This window comes from Tursiops truncatus, chromosome 11, assembly GCF_011762595.2.
Source record: "Tursiops truncatus isolate mTurTru1 chromosome 11, mTurTru1.mat.Y, whole genome shotgun sequence".
Taxonomy (NCBI): Eukaryota; Metazoa; Chordata; class Mammalia; order Artiodactyla; family Delphinidae; genus Tursiops; species Tursiops truncatus.
The window spans coordinates 93,768,579-93,792,880 of record NC_047044.1 but is presented as its reverse complement, the minus strand read 5'-3'; the positions used below and the strand labels follow the sequence as shown (position 1 = coordinate 93,792,880).

General features: G+C 45.3%; 1 protein-coding gene across 8 annotated transcripts in view; it reads left to right on the top strand.

Moving 5' to 3' along the window:
• The window catches only part of ETV6 (ETS variant transcription factor 6), a 240,134-nt gene that overhangs the window by 82,637 nt on the left and 133,195 nt on the right, over positions 1 to 24,302 (top strand). For 4 of the 8 annotated variants that reach the window (XM_019937704.3, XM_073789036.1, XM_073789035.1 and 1 more), the window contains exon 2: positions 16,202 to 16,331. In XM_019937704.3, the coding sequence (XP_019793263.1) occupies positions 16,202 to 16,331 (130 nt within the window). Of the gene's footprint in view, positions 1 to 15,490; positions 15,660 to 16,199; positions 16,332 to 24,302 lie in introns of those variants that run through there. The other 4 variants (XM_019937691.3, XM_019937686.3, XM_019937672.3 and 1 more) reach the window with 4 other exon arrangements.

Sequence of the window (24,302 nt, the reverse complement as noted above, 5' to 3'; positions counted from 1 at the left end):
AGGCGGACTCCCAACCACTGCGCCACCAGGGAAGCCCATGGCATGGCCTTTTTACCTATTTTAACTGAATCCGTTTACTCAGAACCTTATCAATCAGTGAGCACAATTGTCTCCATTTTGTAGCTGAGAAAACTGAGGTTCAGGTCTGCACCTCCCCCCTTTTTGTAGTTTTTGTAGAGGGAAGAATCATTGCGGAGGATATGGGGGACTGTTTGTTCAGGCTTCTACTTACGTTGTTTTCTAGTCTTGCCAGTAGGGGAGAGCAGATAAGGACGGTTAGCATTGGTAAAAGCGTACGTACAAGTTTCGTTAAAACTGTAAGGTTAGTTTTAGTAAGAGGCTGAGTATTTGGGGGAAGGGGATGTGCCTTATCAAAGGTCCTTACGGAACATGCTTCCTTTCAAGAAGGTCCTTCAGGTGGAACGTCAGTCACAGCCTAGGGAGCCTGTGTCCCTTTTCAACATCTGCTGTACCTATTGTGTGGAGTCAGGTCAGGCAGGTGAGGGCGGGTCTGAACCAGACTTGCTCTCAAGGGCTGTTGAATCATGTCTTTTACTCCTTACGGAGCCTTCCTTCTGCTGTAATTCTGTTTTCGTCTAATTAGGTACACATTTCCTCTGATGAGGGCAAGCTATCTTTTGAGAAGTCTAAACCTCGATTTTATGGTTCAGGGTCCTAGATGGTAGAAATAATTAGTATTCAACCACGTGCCCCAGAGCTTTAGGAGTTACAGCTGGCTTATATTTCTGGGCATCTCCTAAGGATTGTGGCCAAGTTCAGGGATGACCCAGATGAGGAAAGGTTGCGATGCACAGTGACTGTTCGTGTTGGGGAGGAGAGCTGAAACTCTGCAGAGTGACGTCCTGCACGAACTCGTTTTTCAGCTCCCAGGGAACTTGGATGGGTAGTTAAAGGAAGAAAGAGAGAGAGAGAGAGAGACATAATGAGAGAGAAGAAGAAAGTAAAAGACTTGACCTCATGGAGCCTAAACTCCTGTGTATTTTTGCTGAGTGTTGCGAGCTCATTGTCTCTGAGTACAGGGGCAGGAAGGACCTCTAGCCCCTTCGTCCTTCTCTATAAATGGCTGTCAGTCTGGATGAATCTAATGACTGACTGTTGCAGTTGGAGAAATGAAGGACGAGGAACATGGGTCATCTGTAGCCCTTGTCCGTCCAGAGTTTAGGATGTTTCTGAAAGGATGTGCGAGCGCGTCCCACCTCGTCCTCCACTCATCCCCGGGCCATGCTTGCTGCCCCAGGATCTAACCTGCTGTGTACGATATGGTCACTAGCAGCTCCATGAGGCTATGAGCATTACAGGTGGCTAATGCAGTAGAGAAACTGAATTCTTGACCTGTTTAGTTTTAATCAATTTGAATTTTAAAATGTACTTGAGTCATTTATTAAAAATCTTTAAAAATTTATTTGGAACAGCATTGGGTGTGCAAATTTACCTTTTCGGCTGTAAATTCTGTGAACTATAAACACAGATCAAGTATTTGCAGTGAAAATTTAGTGTCTGATTTGAACTGTCACGTAAACTAGACAGTAAATTTCAAGGACTTAGTATAAAAAAGTAATATATCTCAATAGCTTTATATCTTGAGTATACGTTGAAAGAATACTTTGGATATGTTGGGTTAAATGTAATATATTATTTAAACTAATTTCATCTGTCTCTTCTGCATCAACTAGAAAATGTTAAATTACACATGTGGCTTGCATTATATTTCTGTCAAACATGCCTGTCTAGATAATGCCTTAGGGCATCCATTGGAAGTGTGATTAGGACTTCCTATGGGAAGTTGCTAGACTTCAAAAGTTAGAGACACATTTTCCCCGTTGTGTTACTGTGGTCTTTTCTATGGATGGGTTTATGACATTTGAGGGTTGGAAAATGGGTTTTAATAAGAGTAAGTTCATTGAGAAGATAGTTTTCTTGTGTTCGTCAGAATGATTTTCAAATGCTTTTCACCCACTCAGAAACCACGGATTCTCATGAGAACAAAGAACTGTAAACTACATCAGTGCTCTGTCATTTGTGTCTGCCTGGTTCATTCACCTTTTCTTCAGGCAGAAATCTTGGGGATTGTCAGCATAGATTTGATTGGCTTGTGGCAGGGAATATAAAGGAATACAACTAGAGAGGAATTCCATAGCAATGAAGGAAATATTAGCCTTTTCCTAAGCTCCTGTTTCAACCCTACAAGCTCCAAGCGATTTGTAGAGTCCGTATTTCAACTTTTGGTTAAACTTTCCAGATCTTCCTATTGATAGGTTTCAGTTGTTGGCAGCTCCATGTCAGAACTGTTGACACCACTGGTGAGGCTTGGCTAGCGATGCTGTAGCAGGCTTTCACAGGGTAGCTTGCAAGTTGCTTCTGAAAAACGCAAAGAGAATTACTGCCCACTCTAGGCCTTTCAACACCTGAGTGAATTTCAGATGATAAAGCCATCTCGACGCCACAGTTCTATCAGTGTTTTAGAATTGTATTTTGCTTAAAGGAAGAAGAGATAAAATACTAATAACATCAAGATGCTTGGAAACTGTTGAAAGTTTTGTTGTATTGGAAGGACTTCAGTTTCCAGGGGCTTCTTTGGAGAATGATATTTATCAAGGAATGAATGAATAAATCAGCTAGGTTCTTAAGTGAGCTACGCTTCCCCTTAAGGGCCACTTTATACACAGACTTTATCATGATGACCAAGAGTTTAAACAACACTAGAGACAGAAGGTGTAACTCCAGAGAAAGATGACATCTTTGGGTTTAGGACTCTGCTCCCTCCAGAGCAGTTATGGGATTCATTCAAGAATCTTGTCAATCCTTCCACCTCAGTTCCTACATCTGTCAAGTAGGTTTTGTGCTGGTTTTGGTGATATGACTCCTAGGGGTGTTAGGAGGACATGGCGGCATGTCATGGAAGGACTTTCAACTGTCTTGGTGAAGACCTTAGCAGGCTGGAGATTTCTACTAGTTTAGTTCCAAGATTTTATTAAGAAGTCAGCTGCTTGGAGGTCAAGACCTTCCTCCAGGTTAGAGTCAGTTGACAGTTCATGTGCAAAAATAAAGACCTAATCACTAGTAGCAAGGTTACTTTGGGGAAAAGATGTATCCCACTCGCCATTTTCGAGTGGCACTCAGGCAGCCCTGACAGCCATCATGGGGATCATGCATCTCACCTGGGGAAAAGAGGCCCCCTGGACTCCAAGCTGCTGGATTCTTGAGCCAGAAAGACGGGGTCTGGGGCCTGAACACATGAAGACAGACAGACCCTTCTGGGTGTGGGAAGGGGGAGGGAGGGCAATCCGGAAGTGGAATGCGTTTTCGTTCCCTCTAGCTTCGCCATCATTACCCTTGTCTCGGCCCTGCTACCCACGTCAAGCGCAGCCGGTGCTGAGAACATGGGCTTCAGGTGGAGCTCCGGAAAGTGAAGTTGAGCAGCCTCCCGGGGGGTGGGGCTGGGGGAACTCCAGAGGCAGTTGGGAGGGAAGAGGAACCACTGCAGACACACCTGTCTGGGGCACTTGTTCCTTTGTGGGCCAGGTAGTCGTCAGGCGGGAACTTCCTGTATTACACCGATAATCTCTACTTTATGGTTAAAGGCAGAACAATAGTAGTTTACTCAGGAGGGAAGGACAGTTAGCAAATGGGTTAATAAGGTTTCTAAGAAGCTACTGTGAAAGATAATCATTTAGCATGTGTCTGGATTTACTCCATTTATGTCTTGATTGAAGATACTGATTCTCAGCCTTACCTCTCTGCATATTGGAATCTCACGAAGAGCTTTAAAAATATTGATACCTGGGGCTTCCCTGGTGGCGCAGTGGTTGAGAGTCCGCCTGCCGATGCAGGGAACACGGGTTCGTGCCCCGGTCTGGGAAGATCCCACATGCCGCGGAGCGGCTGGGCCCGTGAGCCATGGCCGCTGAGCCTGCGCGTCCGGAGCCTGTGCTCCGCAGCAGGAGAGGCCGCAACAGTGAGAGGCCCGCGTACCGCAAAAAAAATATAGATAGACAGATAGATAGATAGGTAGCTACCTGGCTGGTTGACTTGGGTACTGGGATTTTTTTTTTTGGCAATTAAAGACACTCTTTTAATTTTTTATATTCTTTTTCATATTCTTTTCCATTACGGTTTGTTACAGGATATTGAATATAGTTCCCTGTGCTGTACAGTAGGACCTTGTTGTTTATCCATCCTGTATATAATATCAGTAGTTTGCCTCTGCTAATGGATAACTGGGATTTTTTTTTAAAGCTTCTCCAGATGATTCTGATGTGCAGCGAAGATTCAGAATACTTGATTTAGAAAATGTGTATTTCCCAAATGATTAGATGATCCTGAGTCCCTGAAGTATGTGGAAACTCAAGCATATTTTTCATGTACTGTCAAGCACAGTAGTTGTAATGAAGGCCCAGGATCTTATGTAAAATAAATGATTAGTCTTAACAACAGGGCTACAGGAGTGCAGCGCATGAGTTTATTATTTCAAGCCGCTTCGTACTCTGTTAATGACTGTTGTCATCACATACACACACACGCTTCTATATTTCATTCTCATTCCTGTCATTAAGCTTCTAGAATGCTACTAATGCTAGTAGCATTTCTCCTAATAATATTCACCTTGGCAGCGGAACTTGTTTGCAGTCATCAGTTGTCAGAAAAACCCCCAAACTCCCAGGTCTTTCTAACCACGACCACCGTGGAGGGAAGGATGCCTTTTCTGAGTTCCTGTAAGGAGTCATGTGTCTCAAGATCAGGGAACGTCTATGGTTTCTGACAAAGTAGATAAGAAATTCCTTGCCAGGATGGTTATTACTTCCGGAAAAGTTTTTCTAAAAGAGGAGATGCAGGTGCGTGACCCTCTTAATCAATGTTCAAGATTGTGTATAGGTTACTTCTGAGTTACAGAGGCTGCAGGTTGGGCAGGCAGATAAATTCTGCCCTGATTCTTCAGTCAGTCATGTATGAGGTCCCGGTCCATCTTCAGTTGTGGTTTCAGTTAATTTCCCGCTCTGCACCATGAAAACAGGTTTAATTCTTACGGCACGCATAAAAAGTAGTGCTTTATTTGGGACTTTAAAAATTTCTCATTGTAATGATGCGTTGCATTTATAGAGAGCCTTTGTTTCAAGAAACGCGTAGTATTTCACAAGCTTCATGTGACTTATCTTTAAAATAATATTATGTGATGGTAAAGGTTGGGTATTTTAATGCCAGTTCCTCAGACGGCATACGCTGAGGAGATGTTGACATTTCTTTTACGGTGCTTTTCAAGTATAGTGTTCTTAATAGGGTTTTGTTGAAAATTATATTGGTAGGAAACATTTTCCCAGAGACATGAATCTGTACCAGACCTCGTTTGCACTTGTTACTCTAGGTATCATTTACAGGGCCTTTTCTATTTCTTTGTCTGCCTGAAGCAACCCAGGAATTTTCTGATATATGTAGAGCAAGGGAATTTGTTCAACTTGACCCTGGCAGTGGTTGTAACCCAGCCTTCTCCTTTTCTGGTTGAGGTGTGTCGGGGGGCCGGGTTGTCTCCTATTTCACTGGAAATGGGCAGCATCTAGTTAGGACCTTGCGGGACTTCGTGCAGACTTCAGTGGGGCTGTTATTTTAGAGACTTTCTTCGGCATTTCTCTGGATTACCCTCATTTGAACTAGAATGCAAACCTTGCTCTGGTAGCCTGTTTTTAAAGCCTCACATTTCTCATTCCGTGTGTGGTCCATTTCAGCTGTGGACATTTTGTAAAGATACATCCCAGGACAAAAAGTCTTTTTCAATTGTAGAGGGTGTCTGAGTTGCCTCCCTTCCGGTCACCTCCAGCAGTCAGCCGAGGGTGTGTGTTTAAAAGCTTCTCTTTCTCTCTCTTCCTTTTATAAGACTTTCAGGTGCAGTCATTCACGAAAGAAATGAAGATGGACCAAGCCCAGAGTGATGCTGTAACAGAAAGAGGAAAGCTGCTTGGGGATGGGGAGAACGTTTATGAGGCACGGGAAGGCAGGTGAAGAGGGAGGGAGGAATCAGTGGTTAATGTGCAGGTTCAAAGCATCCCTTTGGGGCTCTTCTGCTGCTTCCACCTCTTGTCTCCACAGAAGCCTGACCCTCATCCTTTCCTCTGTCCCAATCTTAAGGTCCCATGAGTCCCCCGGGAGCTCGTACCCAGGGGCACTGTGAGTGCAGTGGGAGAGCAGCCCCACGGGCAGGTAGAACATGCCTGGAAGGTATCTCTGCTTTGCCGGGAGAAATTGAGACGCTCTCTCTAATGGCCGCGTTGATAAAACTAAATAGTAACACTTGCAGTTCATTACTTGTTAGCCCCAGGCAGGGACACTGCAGATTGGCTAATTGTAATAGCCAGATCATTAGAGGGACCAGCAGAAATGGAGGAGAAAGCAGCTAATCAAGGCCCGAACTTGGCCTCACTTTGTTGTGGCCGGGATATAAGCTGCTGTTCATTTTGAGCACCTGCCTCTTCTGCTGTTAGAATTAGTTAGGAAGAAAGGATTCTGTGACCCTTTTTCAAAAGGTGGATCAAAAGCTTAGGGGCATTTGTGAATAAATCCCACAGCAAGACGGTATTTTTCCCAGAGGTGACACCAGCTGGTTCTGTATGAAGTCACACCACCTTTCTTATACCGAAGCGACCCCACTGTCAGTAGGACATGCGCTACTGGGGTTTCCAGTAGTGGTGATGTTTGTTGCCGAGCTCACCTAATCTCCACCTTAAAAGAAGTCGTCTGTATGCTGGCAGGGATTAGGGGTGTAATCTGGGCCATGGGGTGGCGTGCATTTCATTTTCCCATCCAGGTCTAAAGCCTGTGACCTTGCCTCCGTCAGCACTGGGTTCCAGCCAAATGAGCTAAGCATCCTTCACGCACAGACCTCCCTGGAAACCACAACCTGGCATGAAAAGGAATCACAGCTTGAGATTCTGCTTACTACTACTCATGTCAGAAATATTTAAGAAATTCAGAAGAGAAAACAAAAAAAGATTCATAGCATCTCAGGGTTAGAAAGGATCTTAATTAAAATGTTTTAAAATTAGGACAATGAAGAAATCTATTTGAGTTTTTGTCTTTGATGCTTGTCTTCGAAAGGGTTGCTCCAAGTTGTAGATACTAGTAATTTTTCTTATTATATTGGGTAGACCCCTCGGATCGTGTGAGGGGCCTCTGGGGACTAGTTGATGGAGAAGGGGGATCGTGGTCTTCCTGTTTTGTTTGGCTGTGTTCTGCCCACAATGTAATTAATAAGCATTGACTCGCCAGGAGATAGAAGATCACGCAGAAGCAGCATCTTGGACTTAGTTATAAGGCACCTTCAAGTTCTACTTGAGTTAATTCCCAGCGCAGGAACACCTCTCAGAGTCACCTTTCAGCCTCGTCTTAAATTGGCTTTAAGGGGAGCAGTAATCAGACACACATTCCTAGAGCACAGGTGTGTGTGGCCAGCCCTGCCCTCTGGGGGGCTGAGGGGAAGCCTTCGCTCTGCCTTATACTAGCCCTTCCGAAGTTGAAGACACCTATTTCGATCCTTTCAGTCTTTCCCCCCCAACAAGCCCCCTTAGCGCCTCCATCACCCCTTCCTCATTTGCGAGAAGGGGAGGGTGCATCTTCAGACCCCTGGACCGGCGTCGTTGGATGGCAGCCACTGTGATCCCCAGAGGCAGACTCGCTCCTCCTGGGTTCAGAGTTCTGCCCACAAACAGGCCCCGGATAAATGTTGACGGGGCCTTTCCTCCTCACTGCTCCTGTTCGTCTCACCTGTACGTTCAGATCTGCTGCTCTTGGATAAGTGGAGAGGTGTTGAGTAAGGGAAATGGTTTTTGTGGTTGTTGAAGAAAATGTTAGAGAGAAAAGGAACATGGTTTTATTTAAACATCCCCTAAGATGAGCTTTCAGTACGAGGTAGAGTCCTCAGAGGCACCAGCAATCTAAGTGCCCTGACGGCTCTGCTGATGGAGTCCCACAGGTAACATCCATCTCTGGATGGATTCTGGTGTCTACCCCCGCTCAGGGGCCGTGCCAGGAGAACTCCCCTCGCACGTTGCATTTAGTCCCCTTCCTTCAGGTAAAGGTACTTACGCCCTCCATCTTTGTTCCCAGTAGCAGAAGCAACAGGCTTAAGACAGTCAGCACCCTGGCTCGGGGCCTCTGTGGAGCAACCCTCGGGGACCCCCCTGGAATTCTGTGAGGAGTGAGGGCACGAAGCAATGAAATATTCCAAAGCTGCGGCTGTTCTTACAAGCTTGAACTTACCTCGTGGGAGTCACCATTAGTTGTGAAGCCACTGTGGACGGGCTGGCCCTACTTCAATGTAATTTCTTATGTCTCCTCTTTTTACCAGCCGTACCATCTCCCGAGCTGGTGACTAGAACAGATTGCTTCCCCCCTGCCATCTTCAGATCAGGTTCATCATGTGGAATGGGGGTCATGATGCCTTCCTTGCAGGGTTATTGTGAGTCTGAAATAAAATAAAGGCTTCGTGGGAAGTATATGCCAAGCGCTCCCTTAATGCTAGCTTCCCTCCCTGGTTGTCGCAATGACTATATTTTCCAACCAAGACTGGGACATATGTTCTGAGGAGTATAAGTATTTATGTATGAGTACCCATATGTATTTATGGGTAAAGTGATGCAGAATTTTTAAAATTAATTTTTATTGGAGTATAGTTGACTTACAATGTTGTGTTAGTTTCTGCTGTACAGCAAAGTGATTCAGTTATACATATACGCATATCCACTCTTTTTTTAGATTCTGTTCCCATATAGGTCATTACAGAGTATTGAGTAGAGTTCCCTGTGCTGTACAGTAGGTTCTTATTAGTTATCTATTTTATATATAGTAGTGAGTATTTGTCAATCCCAGTCTCCCAATTTATCCCTCCCCCGCCCTTTCCCCCCTTGGTAACCATAAGTTTGTTTTCTACATCTGTGACACTATTTCTGTTTTGTTTTCAAATAGGTTCATTTGTACCATTTTTTTAAGATTCCACATGTAAGTGATATCATGTGATATTTGTCCTTCTCCGTCTCACCTAGTATGATAAGCTCTAGGTCCATCCATGTTGCTGCAAATGGCATTATTCCATTCTTTTTTATGGCTGAGTAATATTCCATTGTATGTATGTCATATATGTACCACATCTTCTTTATCCATTTTCTGTCAGTGGACATTTAGGTTGCTTCCATGTCCTGGACAGAATTTTTAATATTGGGGCCACCTTAGAAATCCTAGGACTTAAAGGTGGTAGAATTCGTAATGCCTGGTACAGGCCTTGCCTCCTAGTGGACGCTTGATGCATGCTGAAAGCTTTCATAACAATCATAGGAGAACAAAACCTTAGTGGCCTTTTACAGCAGTGCTTGATTGCCTGGCCTATTGCTAATGCTTCTTTTCTTTCATCCAATTGTGCATCGATAACTTAGTTCTGGGCAAAAGAAAGACTTAAGGTGCTTTGACTTAATTGTATCTGTTTGATAGACACAATACGCTGTCTTCTGATTTAGAGTAGAGTAGCCTTAAGAAGAGGAGGAAAAGGACTGTATTTCAGTTCTAGGCATGTAGGAATTTACATAGTTCAGGTCCCGAACCATCTTCTTCAGTGCCCGAAGCAAGAGCACTCCTTGGACAGGTGAAGCCAGGCTCCTCAGATGATCCCCACATCAGTGTAAATGTAGATTGTGGGGCGTACCCTCCCCCTCAAGGGCTGAATGGGCGTCTGGGTGACCAAGGGAGATCGCTCCAGAGACCAGGAGTGTAGCTCCTGCCCATTCTGTTTTCATGGGGTACTCCCATTTTTCTTGCTGGAAATGACTGCAAGCATGTTAAAAGCCAAAGACCAATTGGGGTGTAAAAATCTGATGACTCAGCACCAAGAGGGATGTTTCTCTCGGGAGAGGAGATGGGCACTAAGAGGGCAACCGGCTCCGGTCACTTGTTTAAAAGACGTCTCCTGGAGCCTCTGTGGGAGGGAAAGACAGCATCACAACTTCACTGCTGTGATTTGATGGACCTGGTGTTCTACTTCGCAATTCTTATTTGAATCCCTCACATCCTAAGGTATACTGTTCTCACCCCAGATCCTAAAGCACACTGTTTCTTTCTCGAAAGCTGCGAAAGATATTGTGGACTGTGGCTGTGTGTAAATTTAGCAAAGAAGAGTGACGTTTGCATCTTTCCGCAAGTCCTTTAAGTTGATCTTGCTAAATTTGGGGGTGAACAAAATACTCAGTGTAGTTTTTCAAGTGAGAGAACTTGGCAATCAAGAGTGTGTTAGTTTAGGTTGTTGTGTATTCTGTTTGCACCCCTGGCACCAAAAACCTAGAAAACTGTGCAGCTCAGAATTCAGTCTTGTTCAGTGTTTTGGTGATGGGTTGCTTTTGCTTATTAATGAAAGCTTATTTAATGAAAGCCAAAGCCATCACTTTGAATTATTCTGCAGCCAGAAGGGTGTAGTTAAATACTTGTGTATTCAGACTTCAGTTGAGTAAATCTCAGTAAATAGTTTCCCATAGGAGAGATTTCTTTAGTCTGTAGAAGATGACTGTAGTAGAAGCATCAGCTTTCCCAGGCAGCTTTCCTAAAACTCTGCAGGATGGAAAAGAGAAGGAAATTCTTCCCTCAAAATATTGAATATTACTAGCACGACCGCTGTACCTGTGGTGCCTACTGTTTCCCCTCTTGTCTGGGTTGCTGGCTTTCAGTGCATAGAAGGGACACCTAAGTGTAGCAGGATGAAAAGTGCACCTGCAGCATTTTTACTGTATTTCCTTGGGAAATGGTCCATGGGCACCACTGTTTCCATCACACTCTTTGTCCTCAAGACTTTACACAGGCTTCAGAAACCACCTTTGGGGTAATCCTGGCACTCCTAATGGGGACGGGGGCTATTTCTGGAAAAAGTTCCTAAATCAAGGGCATCTTAGCTCTACAGTCAAGAAATCTTTGAAATTACCTCTAAACCATCTCTTTGCAAGTACTGTTGTCCCTCGGTATCTGCAGGAGGGTTTGGTTCCATGACCGCTGAGGATACCAAAATCCACAGATGCTTAAGTCCCTTATATAAAATAAAGTGGTGTAGTATTTGCATATAATCTGTACACATCCTCCCGCATACTTTAAGTCGTGTCGTTATTACTTATACAATGGAAATGCTATGTAAGTGGTTGCCAGCACATGGCGGATTCAAGTTTTGCTTCTGGAACTTTCTGAAATTTGTTTTCCCCGGCATGTTTTTTGATCCGTAGTTGGTGAATCCCCAGATTTGGGGCGGTGGACTGTACAACCAGACTTTATTTCTGTTTTTCTCTATTACAGAAATGCCTTGTCTTTATTTCCAGAAGGTTAGTATTTAATGGTCAGTAAGCTCTAAATTTCTCAGCCTTTCAGCTTTTTCAAAGAGTTAGTGACGTAAGAACAAATGTGTAAACGTGCTGGGGGATCCCCGTGATTTATAGAAGCTCTATATTCAATAATTTTGAAAAGGAAAGCCTTTTTTGGTGATAATAATATTCAGTTTTTGTCTCTTGTCTGTAAAAGGCAGCCATGGGGTGGGCGTGGAGAAAGGAAAAACGCCACTCTCCTCCTGAACACAAGACATGCAAGCTTGGTTTATGCAGTAGTCACAGGTTCTAAGCGGTTGGTTTAAAAATGAGCAGAATTATTAAGTATTATCAGAGAAATGCAAATCAAAACTACAATGAGGTACCACCTCACACGGGTCAGAATGGCCATCATTAAAAAATCTACAAATAACAAATGCTAGAGAAGGCGTGGAGAAAAGGGAACCCTGCTGCACTGTTGGTGGGAATGTAAATTGGTGCAGCCACTATGGAGAACAGTATGGAGGTTCCTCAGAAAACTAAAAATACAGTTGCCATATGATCCAGCAGTGCCACTTCTGGGCATCTACTCCTGGACAAAACTATAATTCAAAAAGGTACATGCACCCCTACGTTCATAGCAGCACTACTCACAATAGCCAAGACACGGAAGCAACCTAAATGACCACCGACAGATGAATGGATAAAGAAGATGTGGTACATATATACAATGGAACATTACTCAGCCATAAAAAAGAATGAAATAATGTCATTTGCAGCAACATGGATGGACCTAGTGATTATCATACTAAGCGAAGTAAGTCAGAAAGAGAAAGACAAATACCGTATGATATCACTTACACGTGGAATCTAAAATATGACACAAATGAACTTATCTACAGAACAGAGTCACAGACACAGAGAACAGACTTCTGGTTGCCGAAGGGGGTGGGGGAAGGATGGATTGGGAGTTTGGGATCAGCAGTTGCAAAAACTATTATATATAGAATAGGTAAACAACAAGGTCCTACTGTATATCACACGGAACTATATTCAGTATCCTGTGATACACCGTCATGGAAAAGAATATGAAAAAGAATGTATATATATGTATAACTGAATCATTTTGCTGTACAGCAGAAATTAACAACACTGTAAGTCAACTCTACTTTAATAAAATAAATTTTTTTAAAAAATGAGCAGCATTAGATGGGTCACCTTGAAACAGACACTGCTGTCTCCGATGGAGACATCCAGGCAGAGGGGCTTAAAGAGACTAACATCCGATTCCCCCCAATAACGGAAACCTCTTTATTCTCAGAACTGCCTCTTGAAGGGTCACCTTGTGACCCTTCATGGTCAGGGATAGAGCTCACTTTCAATAGCATGCTTGTAGCAACCCTAACTCCGCATTCCATTTAATGTTTTGAAAGCTTTCTATAATGGTTAGTAACATTTACATTTCATCCTTTGCCTAAAACTATTTTTAGCCTCATTTTCTCCTTCCAGAGCTTTGTGCTGCTCTTTCAACACCCCTTCTCAGAGGTATTACAATTGGCCTTAGAAACGGCAGTGCTCCCTTTTGTTCTGCCCAGTTGGTTTGGTAGGTTGTACCTGCACATTTGAGAGCAGCATGTTTCCTTTTTCAGTATCTAAACAATAATGTGACCACATCACGGCATTTTTAGTCACATCATTGACCTCTGCTGGCAGTGTATCCCCCTCCAACGCTTGAATGCGTTAATGTCACTGTCAGCAGCATTTTAATTTAATTAGAGCAGTGGTTATAATCCTCTTGGGGAAATCGTTATTCCCCTCTGTGATGTTCAAATAAAACACCTCTGGTTTTCATCCGACTGACAATTTGCTCTCGAGGTGAATACGCTGTAAGCGGGGGTACTCCCCTTCCCTTCCTTGGGGTTGGACCAGAGAGGCAGTTCTGAGAATAAAGAGGTTTCCGTTATTGGGGGGAATCGGATGTTAGTCTCTTTAAGCCCCTCTGCCTGGACGTCTCCATCGGGGATAGCAGTGTTTGTTTCATATTCCTCACTGCTGATAGTCTGCTGCTTGTACCACGGTAGATGTTAAGTGCATGGTTAGAATAACAGATGTTAAAATGAGGACCACGTGAGTCACCCTAGAGATTGACAGAAAGAGAGACAAGGGACATAAGTCTGGTGGGGGATGCCCAGGTGTGTGCTTGCTTCTCCTCGGAAAGGAGCCCCCACGCTGGGCGGCGTCCTTTCCGGGGTCCCCTGAGTGCTATGCTGGCTGCTAAGCCCAGGGTCACGGTAGTGTAACAGCCGCCAGCAAACTGCTGCTCAAGACCCTAGAAGCACATTTTGCTTTTCCCCCTCTTGGTCAAGATACCCACCCTTTCTTTTGTTACTGACAAATCTCTTCATTGAAACCTTTGAAAAGAGCTTCCCATCCCAGGCTTAGGATGTCGCAGTGTTGCCGAGTGGAATCCATCATCAGGAGTGAGAGGCATTCAGTTTCCACAGTCACTCGGTGTCCGGCCTTCTCTTTATAGGTTTCATCATGAAATAGCAAGGTTGTCTTCATCTGCAATTGTTTGGACGTGTGGGGGTGTGGCATAAAAATCCGAGGCCAAGCCCTGAAGTGTGGCATTCAGTGTAGCAGGAAGGACTGGGAACCACACACAAATGTAAACACACAGGGGGCTGCCTCCAAAGAAAGTACAGTGAAAAGAAGGTACAACACAACGATAATTGAGCATGTCGCAGGCTGGAGGTATATCTCCCCAAGAAATAAAGTACAATCTGCCTTGAGGGCTCCATCCTTGATGGAGTTGGTGAGGGTGAGGGAGCGCGGAGAGGTGGCCTCTCACTCGCGTGGACTAGTTATAGGATCTTCTAACTTTCTCCTTGCTTTAAGGGAAAGTCACCGTCTTAGGAAATGCCATCTTTTTTCTCACACTCATGCCATGCCATCTGAAAGCTATCTGGCTGCACCGTGTTTTCTTCATCAACAGTTTCAGTTCTGCAAAAACCCTAACAAAACAGAAAGCTATTTCTGGGAATAAAGTAATGGTAGATAAGATATCGAGACATATATTGGGACTGGGGTGGCAGTGGGGTGTTATTCAAGGGGTGAAGTGTATGGAGAATTTGTTAAACTAGAAAAACAGACTATGTTTAAAATGTTTAAAAAAGCCTAGCTCACCTTGAAAAACCCCTCAGCAGATTTCGTATGTTTCCCATATGTGTGTTTATGTCTGACTTTTTCACCTCAAAAACCCCAAGCCAAACACCAAAAATATAACTCCTCCTTAAGTTAGAGTTGCTCAGAATATGTGTGATGTTTGGTGAAGTTCAAGAAAAGTGAAGTTGAAGGTTTTGCCTCTGGATGACCTTTCACAGGACGTCTCCATTGATCCAGAAATGAAATCTAGGGTGTATGTGTCTGCCCTTAATTAAGAAATTCACCAGGAGACTTTGGGATGTATGTTTAAACAGAAATCTTCCAAAGGCCCTAGTTGCTGGTAGAGGATGCCTCAGGGAAGTTATTGTGACTCCATTCGGAAATTACAAAAATATGTATATATTCATTTAAAATCGAAACTTCTGCCACAGCTGCCAAACTTTCCAGGTTATGAGCAGAAGAGAAGCTTCAGTTTGGTTACAGGGCTGGGGGACTCCCCTGCTTCCCTTTGCATATTTGATAGAATATAAAATGTTAGAGAACTCTTTCCAATACGTAAACACCCCTTTCGTTTTATTTAAATCTGTGATTTTTCTTTTGCTCCATTTTTGTTTTCACAACGGCATCTTACCGATCTCCTCCCGCCCCATCTTATTTTTGGACCGTGTGTGTCCCAATTTACTTTGCCCTGTTAAACACAACTTCTTGTAGTTTCTGTGGTTTATGTATGGACTGCAAGTCAAACTAGTTGGTATTTGTCGATCTGAGATGCAAGTCGCACTGCCCTCCCCGGTGTACACCATAGTTGGTTTCTTGCCATTAGTTGGCACTTTTTTAACTTAAAACTAATCCTTCCCATCCCATCCAGTTGTTTTAATTGATCTAATAAATGCCGCCTGTTTGAATTTAAACAGTGGGTGTGCTGGGTCTCCCCTCCCCCTTTCCTTGTCAGTTGAGTAAGAATCTTCGATTAAACCGTACTTCCTTAAATGCAGGTTATTCTTTGCATGAGCCTTGAGATGCTTCCGAAGGAAAGAAATTATTGGTTCTAAGATGGAGCGTAAGGGGACAAGGAGATAACTGTTGGTGGCAGAGCATTCCCTGCGATGAAGGGAAAAATGAAACACTGGAGGTTTTGGTGGTGGTAGCTGTGTCATGAGATAGGTAGGTGATAGACAAATCTTGCTTGCAGGTTTATTAACTAAAATCTCGAACTTATAAGCCATCATGTTGGGCTCACCTCTCATTGGATCTGAGTGTGGAATCCTACTTTGATTAGAAGATGGGGATATTGCCAGAGAAGAGGGAAGGTGGTTTTAATGTATTGGTGACATTAATTATGGGACCGGTAGAGTAATTTTTGAGATAGGAGTCTTTAACGCCATTCTCTTAGACATATTGTTTCATTCCCTTGGTCTTGCCTCCCCTCTTTTTACTGGAACAAACAACTAGTACAGAGAGGGAAAAAAAAAAAAAAAAGACACCTATTTAGCTGAGGGCAAACAAAAAGCCCGCTTTTAAACCTCTCCCGCGTTTTGTTACAAATCCCTGATGCTGGCGATCTGAAAGACAGCTGCACAGAGTGTCTAGAGAGGGGACCAGCACCCAGACGCCCCGAACCCGCCCCCTCGCGATGTCAGCCCTCAGTTCCAGGCTTTCATTGTCTTTTTCCCCCCCTCCCCTCTTGCTGCCCTTCTTTTTAACAGCAGGAACGGATTTCATATACACCCCCCGAGAGCCCGGTGCCCAGCTACACTTCCTCGACGCCGCTTCATGTGCCAGTGCCCCGAGCGCTCAGGATGGAGGAAGACTCGATCCGCCTGCCTGCGCACCTGCGTGAGTGTTCGCGCGCCCCGGGATGGACGTGGGGGGGTGGTTTGGACGGGAGGAACGGACCGACAGCTGGACAGAAGGATCGACCGCTGTGGGGGGGCGGGTGGTGGTGGCAGGGAGGCGGGGCTGCAAGCCGGGCAGGGGCGCGCCCAGAGATGGTTTTCCCACGACCTCCCGAAGCTGCTTTGGCATCGTTCGCCCCCTCCCACCTGCAAATGGCTTTGAAAAGCTTGAGCTTCCTGGCTGTCGTTTCTCTGCGTGTTCATTTCGTCTCTTGACTATGACATACTACCCGCTGCAGCTCAGCAGGGCGTCGGGGCCTCCCCACTTGTGCTGCTGGGGCCAGGCTTCAAAGCACCCAGCACCTGTCCTTTCCTTTTTGTCTTTCTTTCTTGAGCTGCCACCCAGCCCCGATGATCCGGCATGCCAAGCGCAGCCGGGGAGAATGCATCACCTGATTGCCACCCTGGTCGCGGTGTCCAAGAAAATGCCAGGTTCTCTGGCTTGACTGTTAGCCTTAGGGCACGAGTCCAGGTTATGGAGGACGCGACACGGCGGGAGGTGTGTGTGGGGGGTCACCTTGGCCCTTCCCTAGTTGATTCCTCATGACTTGAATGGTGGCCCAGTTGTACCTGCCGTCTTTTTCGGGCGTGCTTGTGCTTCCCAGATTATTCTGCTCCGCCTGGCCCATCCCTCCTCAGAAAGCAGAAGGTTGCCTGCTGAGAGTGGGGAACAGCAAGAGAGGATGCAGGCTCCTCTTTCCTCTCTCTGTGCTCATTCAGCAGATCACATGACTGTGATGCTGGGAGGTACTCGGCGTGCATTGCTGGCGTACCCCTTCTCCCCGACAGTGAGGATGGTGGCTGGGATCCTTGAAAGGGAGTTGGGGGCCATGAGAACCCTTCCCCTCCTCCAGCTTGCTGCATCCATCAGTGTTTACAAAGTTGGTATATACTAGGGTCAGCACACTCCAGCTTCAGTCTGCCCTCTTCTCCACACTGAACTTTTAAAGAAGAGATTGGGACTGTGAAGATGCCATGGTCACAATCGAGGGCACGGCTGTACTCAGCAGAATGGAGTTTTGTGGCACCAGGGAGCGTTGTGAGCAGACAGCCTGGGAAAGAGACCACTAACAGCCTTTTTTCCCTCCCCAAGCTGTTCTGTGACCAAGCTATTCACTTCAGGACCGTTCACTTTGGGGTGGAACATACTCAGGCCATGCAGAGAAAGCACTCCTGCTACCTAATCTCCTTCATTTATTCGTTCCACAAATAGTTACTGATTAACTGGTATTGGTAACAAATAGTTACCTATTATTGGTAACAAATAGTTACCTGCACTGTGCCAGGCACTCTTCTGGTTGCCAGGATACAGAAATGAACCAAGCAGACCCAACTCCTTGCCCTTATGGAGCCTGAAGTCTCCATAAAGAGAGAAAAAGAAATAATAAACCCCTGTCCCCAGCAGGCTGAGGTTTCATGGCTTTTTCTTCCTGTACTTTGACACAGCCCATCCCCCAGCTTCCGGAAAGACCCTAACTCCTGCTCTGTCTCTGAACTTCACATATGTAAGCTCTTTGGCCACAGAACTGCCTCTGCATAAAATGTTACCACGGTAAAACGCACTAACAAACACAACGAACTGACCGTCAGCAGGTTGTAATTCTTAACTAGTTCTGCTGTTAGACTAGCTGTTCGACTGTGAGTCAGCTCTCCTAACACTGTTTTCCTACCATACAAAATTGTGATTGGACAGGAGAATGTTCAACAGCCCTCTTAACTTGAAAAGATTATGATCTCACCTAAGACATCCTTTTCCCTACTTGGAACTGTTTCTTCCATACCAACACTTTCTTTTTTTCTTGGGTTGACAGTTTCCTCATGGAGTCACAGCGGTGCCGCTCACCACTGTCTTGTCGGGCCCTGCCATGTGCCTAGCACACAGTCAGAGTAGCTAATAGCTATTGTGGGATGCCTCTGTACCAGACACTATGTGGAGTCCTTTATGGAAATTATTTAATTCTCACAGCGATCCTTGTAGGTATTTTTGTTATATCCATGTCACACATAAGGAATTTAGGGCTTAGAGAGTTTAGGTAACCTGCCAAGGTCACACAGTCAGTAGGAGATAGAGTCAGGGTTCAAACTCAGTTCCGTCTGACTCCAGAGCCTGGGCTTTTATCTGTTAGGCCGTGATGTAAGTGTGTTTAATAGGTACTTCTTGGATGGATGGATGAATTCAGGGTTGACGGTTAGCCACTATTCACTAATGTGGCCAGAGGGCTGGTTTCTGGCTGGACTCTGTTCTAACTGGTGGATCAGTTGTTGAATAGTTCGCATATCTCCCTTGGATGGATGGATGGGTGGGTAGATGGATGCCCCCATAGAGAATTATCAGATACAGAACTATAGCACATTACTGCTGGCCTTAGAACATAGTCAGTTGTTAGGTTAGGGATTCAGGTCATGGTGATGGTTTTGTCTGAATGAATGCTCCTGTCTGGCAGCCTGACTTTAGAGCCCTCCTTGCAATCTGCATCAGCCCCATGGTAACACCATTTGTTCCCACATCTGGAATGAATCCTCTGAAAGTGGAGGTTCCCAGGCTCTTGCTGTCTGTCTTCAGCTGGGACTTTCCACAGGAGACTGAGCTGCCCGCCTCCCTGTCCTGTTCCAGCACTCGGCTGCCCATTGTGCTGTTTGAGAAACATCTCCTGGAGTGCCTAGGATGGTTGAGGCCGTGTCGTATACTTGAGGATGCATCCCAGCTGGGTTTCCAAACCGAAAAGAAAATAAATATTCTAACGAGGGAATTGGGTTATTGCTGTTTGAATCTGGGATTCCAGACAATTCCCAGCGGAATGCTCGTGGAAAGTACGGGGAAGAATCCGAAAGCCAAGACAGCGGCAGGACATTTATGGTATTGCTGGGTTGAAAGCATTTTTAGCCGCTTGTTTTAAAGAGATACTCACCAGACTGGTATGCCTCCAAGTGGCTTCTTTTCGCCCTCTGTCCTCATTGATCTCCAGATAAACCCTTTCTCTCTTAGCACTTTCTTTTTCTCCTTTCCTTCTTAACTCAATAGATAGCCTTTCCTGGTTAGGGCGGAAGGCAGGAATCATAATATTTAAGGTTCTCATGCTGCAGGTTTCTCACCATTTTGTTCTGCAAACACAGGGCAAGCTGAAGACACAGTGTGACAACTTAGGAAGCTGTTGAGATGTAGAAAGTAATGGCTTTTCCTCTTCCTGGCCTCTGATAAAAAAACAAACAAACAAAAAAAAAACACCAAAGTGATAACTGGGGCAAGCCCGAAGTGGTGATTCTGGAGGACTTGAAAGGGACAGGCAGGGGCAGTCTGGGCCAAGGGGAGGAGGGCCAGCCTCGTACCATCCTGGCCAGGCCTCCTCCCTGCCCTCCCACCCACCGGAGTCCTGCGGCAGCTTCCTGGAACTTCCTTGTTGCACCAGGAGAGCAGACACAAGTTTGTTTATTGAGAAGATAGAAAGGTTTTTTTTCCCCCTTCCTTCCATGTAGGGTACTAAATTTCTTTTTAAAGCTTGAGGCTAGAAGAGCTGAAGTGTGACAATTACAGCAGGTAGGTGAAAATGAAAAGTTCCATTCTTTGAATTTATTAATTAATTTATTTTTTGGCTGCGTGCGGCATGTGGGATCTTATTTCCCCCACCAGTGATCGAACCCGCGCTGCCTGCTTTGGAAGCATGGAGTCCTAGCTACTGGACCGCCAGGGAAGTCCAGAAAAGTTCCATTCTTTAAAGGGATGGTAAACCTTTCATGGTACCTTGAGAACATTTACAGGACCGTGGAGCCCCGAGAGTGCCTGGAGGAGATCACTCTTGATCCTCTGAGTGGTGAACGGCCTCCTAGTGTGAAGGAGAGACTCCCTCTAGTTTGTCTGCCCAGGGACGACTTTTTCTAAATAATGGCCGGTGGGTGCCAAGGGGGCAGCAAAATGTGCCTTATGAGCTGATGCCAGCCCTGTGAAATACTCAGCCTCAAGTCGTGATGCCCCGGGCCGCCCACGTGACCACAGTGCATGTATTTCAGATGCATGGGGCAGACTTTAAATCGCTGAACGCCTTTTCCTTATTAAATTCCTTTTAACAGAATCGTCTCGCATTTAGTCGACAGAATTGCTTCTAATCACAGGCTGATGGGATGCCGCCTGTCTAAAGCCTTTGCCGTTCGCGGTGCCAGTTTGCTCTTCTGAAATTCCTGGGAATTGATATTTAAAAATCGGAACCCAGGACTCATTCATCACATTTAATAGGGTTACGGTTTATGACGTTGCGGGTTCTTAAATAGCCGTAATAGCTGCGCAGACTTGTCTGGAGTCGGAACTCCAGAAATAGCCCCCTGGCTCTCCTTCCTTTCCTTGTGAATCTTGCAGAATTCTTACATTACTGCTCCTGCTTGTGTGTTTAATAATTTAATTTAATGCCTTCCTTTGGAAACGTGACCTCATGGCTCACCCCCTTGGGCGATTTTGCAGTCTCAGCAGAGTGACCGAGCGTAAGACAGTCGCTCGGTTAGAGCCAGGAGATTGAAAAGAGATGCAGCGCTTCTCTTTGCTATTGAGTGGAGCAGCCAACAATTTTATACACGTTCAAGTTCTTTCCATTCCCAAAGAAGAGGCAAAAAATGGGAATTAAGGATAATCTTAGTTAGTATTCTATATTATTATAAGTAACAAAATGTGTTCATATATGTGGTTTCATTTAATCATGCGGCAGTCCTAGGTGTTACTAATCCTATTTTATTGATGAGATGACCATGGCTTAGATAGTTACACTGAATTGTTCACATTCACATGGCACGTGAAGAATCTAACATGATTTCTATTTCAGAAGTCACCATTTCCCCTTCCTAGGAGAAAACATAATGGCAGAGTCTCTCGGACTTGAAAGCAGAGGCAGTGCTGACTGTTGGCGTCTGGGTAGCCGTGGATGCGGGGACTGGGAATAGCTAGGGCTCCAGTCATGCGCTTGGCCATTCATTTGTGCTGAGCCTCCCAACGGGCTGGCCTGTCTCAATGGATAATTATTTCAGTTTTGCTCACCCATTCCTCCTGCTTCTCCCTCTTGAGTGAGCTGACACTGAAATCCAGTATCTCTCTGCCATCAGCAGGACAGCGCTGGCCACGAAGGGCCCACCCAAGTCCCCACATTCCCTGGCATTTCATCAGGAATGACCTCTTGGGAACAGGGCCCACTGCTGTTTCGGAGTTTCTGGTTGAAAAAACGCAGCAATATGAAGGACTTGAGTTCCAACAGACCTGAACGGGCTGGCATCCCAGGGCTGCCTCTCTCTATTAGAGAGATGAGTTCACCTCTCCAAGGCTCTAATTTCATAAAACACCTACTGATGATGGTTTCTTTTCTTTTCTTTTTTTTTACCTTTACCCGTAAATATTTCTGTGTATTTTTTCTAAGAACAAGGACATTCTCTTACGTAATCACAATGATTATCAAAATACGGAAAAATTTTTTGAAATATAACACATTAATTTCAGATGTACAACATAACGATTCAATATATGTATGTATTGTGAAATGACCATTGTCCCTACCTGGTGCTGAGCGATATTTACGTGAGCCTGGAGATCATCCCAGTTAAGATCTATCATCACACGTAGTTCCAGTTCTTGCTCTTGTGATAAGAACTTTTAAGATCTACTCTCTTAGCAACTTTGTATTGGTCTGTTTTGTTTTTTCTGTGGGTTTTTAAAAATAATTTTATTGAAATATAGTTGATGAGGGTTTCTTATAAGGATCAGAGCTAATTTGCATGTGGCATCTGGCACAGTGCCTGGCGAACAGTGGCCAGGAGCTCATGAGGGCTCTATTTCAGTTTCCACAACTGGTAAATCGTGTGTTGAGGAGGTGCGTCTTCCCTTTCAAGGGCCAAGAGAAGCATGGACGTGCTTGCTTGTTTCATTAAAGAAAGGGCCTGGAGTTCTGTCTGCACATATCGAGACTGATTTCCCTAGGTCGCGATGGAAGTGTGATTTCTGTGAGCTTGGTTCTGCTCTGGGGCACTCCATCCCAGGGCCTTTTCCTCCCTCACTGTACCTGTCTGTACCTCTGTCTGGAGTGACTTTCTTCCCCGGCCTTGCCTGAATCTGCCATCTCCTTCTTCAACCCTCCCTGCCCACCTCCTCAGACCTGACAGATGCTCCCCCATCCTCAGCCATTATCAGGGCTCCCCAAACGGCCCCTCCTCACACAGCTGCCTGTGACATACGGTGACATCACCAGCAGAGTTGAGGCAGGGACATGGGGAAGGAGACTTCCTTCTCAGTCTCTTGACAAAGCAGCCGTGACTTCTAACAACGATGGCCAGCCACCAGCATTTTCTCTCTTGTACCCCTCAAGCCTTCCTTAGGGGTCCTTCACTTTTTACTTTCAAGGCTTTCTGCTTTTCCAGCCGCACAGGGCCCTGGGTAGCGGCTTCAAAGAGCTCGAAGAGAAAAAACAGGCCACAACAGAACAGCCAGGATGCTTTGGAAGGGAAATTTCCTTTTTGGGTTTGCTGTCTGCAAGAATTTCCGATGCAGGCAGACGTTAATTCCTAGCTGCATGCTTCCTGATAAGGAAGCAGCTTCAATAAATGCAGCTATTTATAGATGTCTTTTTTTTTTTTTAAGAAAAAAAATATATAACCAGAGGTCAATCGACCTTTTCTTTCACTTCACGTTCCGTGCCGTGCACTCCGTGTACATTTAAGGCAGTTCCTCTGACAAATGCTCTGACAAAGTGGTTGCGGTCCTGCAGGGAGTTGGGGGGAAGGCGCTCGCTTTCCTTGGAATTCCGAAGTAGACATTTGGAAGTCACTGGCTGTGGGATATTTACATGAGCCTGGAGATACCCGGCTCCATTCTACACCCAGTGTTGAAGTTTTATGACAGATGCAGCGGAAGATCCATTTAAGAAGAAAAGTCGATGGGAACCAGCTCATTCTAGGAATAGACTTGAACAACAGGAAATAAGAAATGATATTTCCATTTCTTCCTTGTCCTCTCTCCTGTCTCCCCTTGGATTTTCCCCACCATCAGTACCGCTGTGGTCTTTCTCTTGGCATATTAGGGTTCTGCAGACTGGGGACTCCCCGTCCATCAGTTAAGCAGCCAGGCTCACACGTATCTCTGTAACACTCGCTGGCTGGTGTGATAAAGACTCAACACGATGTTGACTCGAGCTGTGCTTCCCTGGGTTCCTCCCCACGACCTCCCCATCGTCACAAAGCACATTGATTGGGCTGAGTCTCTACAAATGGGAGCAAGTTTCCCTCTTCAAATAACAGATAGTTTCTCCCGTTTTGCTTCATGCCTCAGTTCAAAGTAGCTCAGACTCTTGGAGTCTCTGACAGGCATGACTTTGCCCGTTTCATCTTTATGCATTTCCAGAGGTCAGTGTTACCAAGGACCTTCGGGCGTTGCCGATTTCACTGTTGCCATCAGAAGATTCTGATTCAGTCGCCTGAACCATCTATGTGTGTTTTGGGGTAGGGTGGCTGTTTTTTCTGGTTTCTTCAGAAGCGAGGTGGGGCAGGATTTGAGAGACTTAAAGGGTCCCTGTCTCTGACCACATGCTGACTGTAAATTCCTAAGAATAATTAGTCACCCCCACCGTGATATTTACTGCCTCCATCTTTGGTAGGTGGACCAAACCCCATTCTTCTGAAATTATTCTCTATTTCTGTTTCCTCTAGATCTTGGTTAGAAATAGCCTCAAATGGGGTGCTAAGATTTCAGTAATAGAAATGCAGACTGCAGATGCAGACCCTAGATAAAGAGCTCTGTGTGTGTGGGGTGGGTGTAGATAGGATGCCTGGAGGAAAATTCCCATCCGTGCAGGACTGTGCAGGGAACATGTTGTTTCACCAGTTCGGCTAGGGCTGGATTCTCTGTTCTGGGCTGGGGGCTTTCACTAAAGTGGTCCGCTTCAAAGAGGCG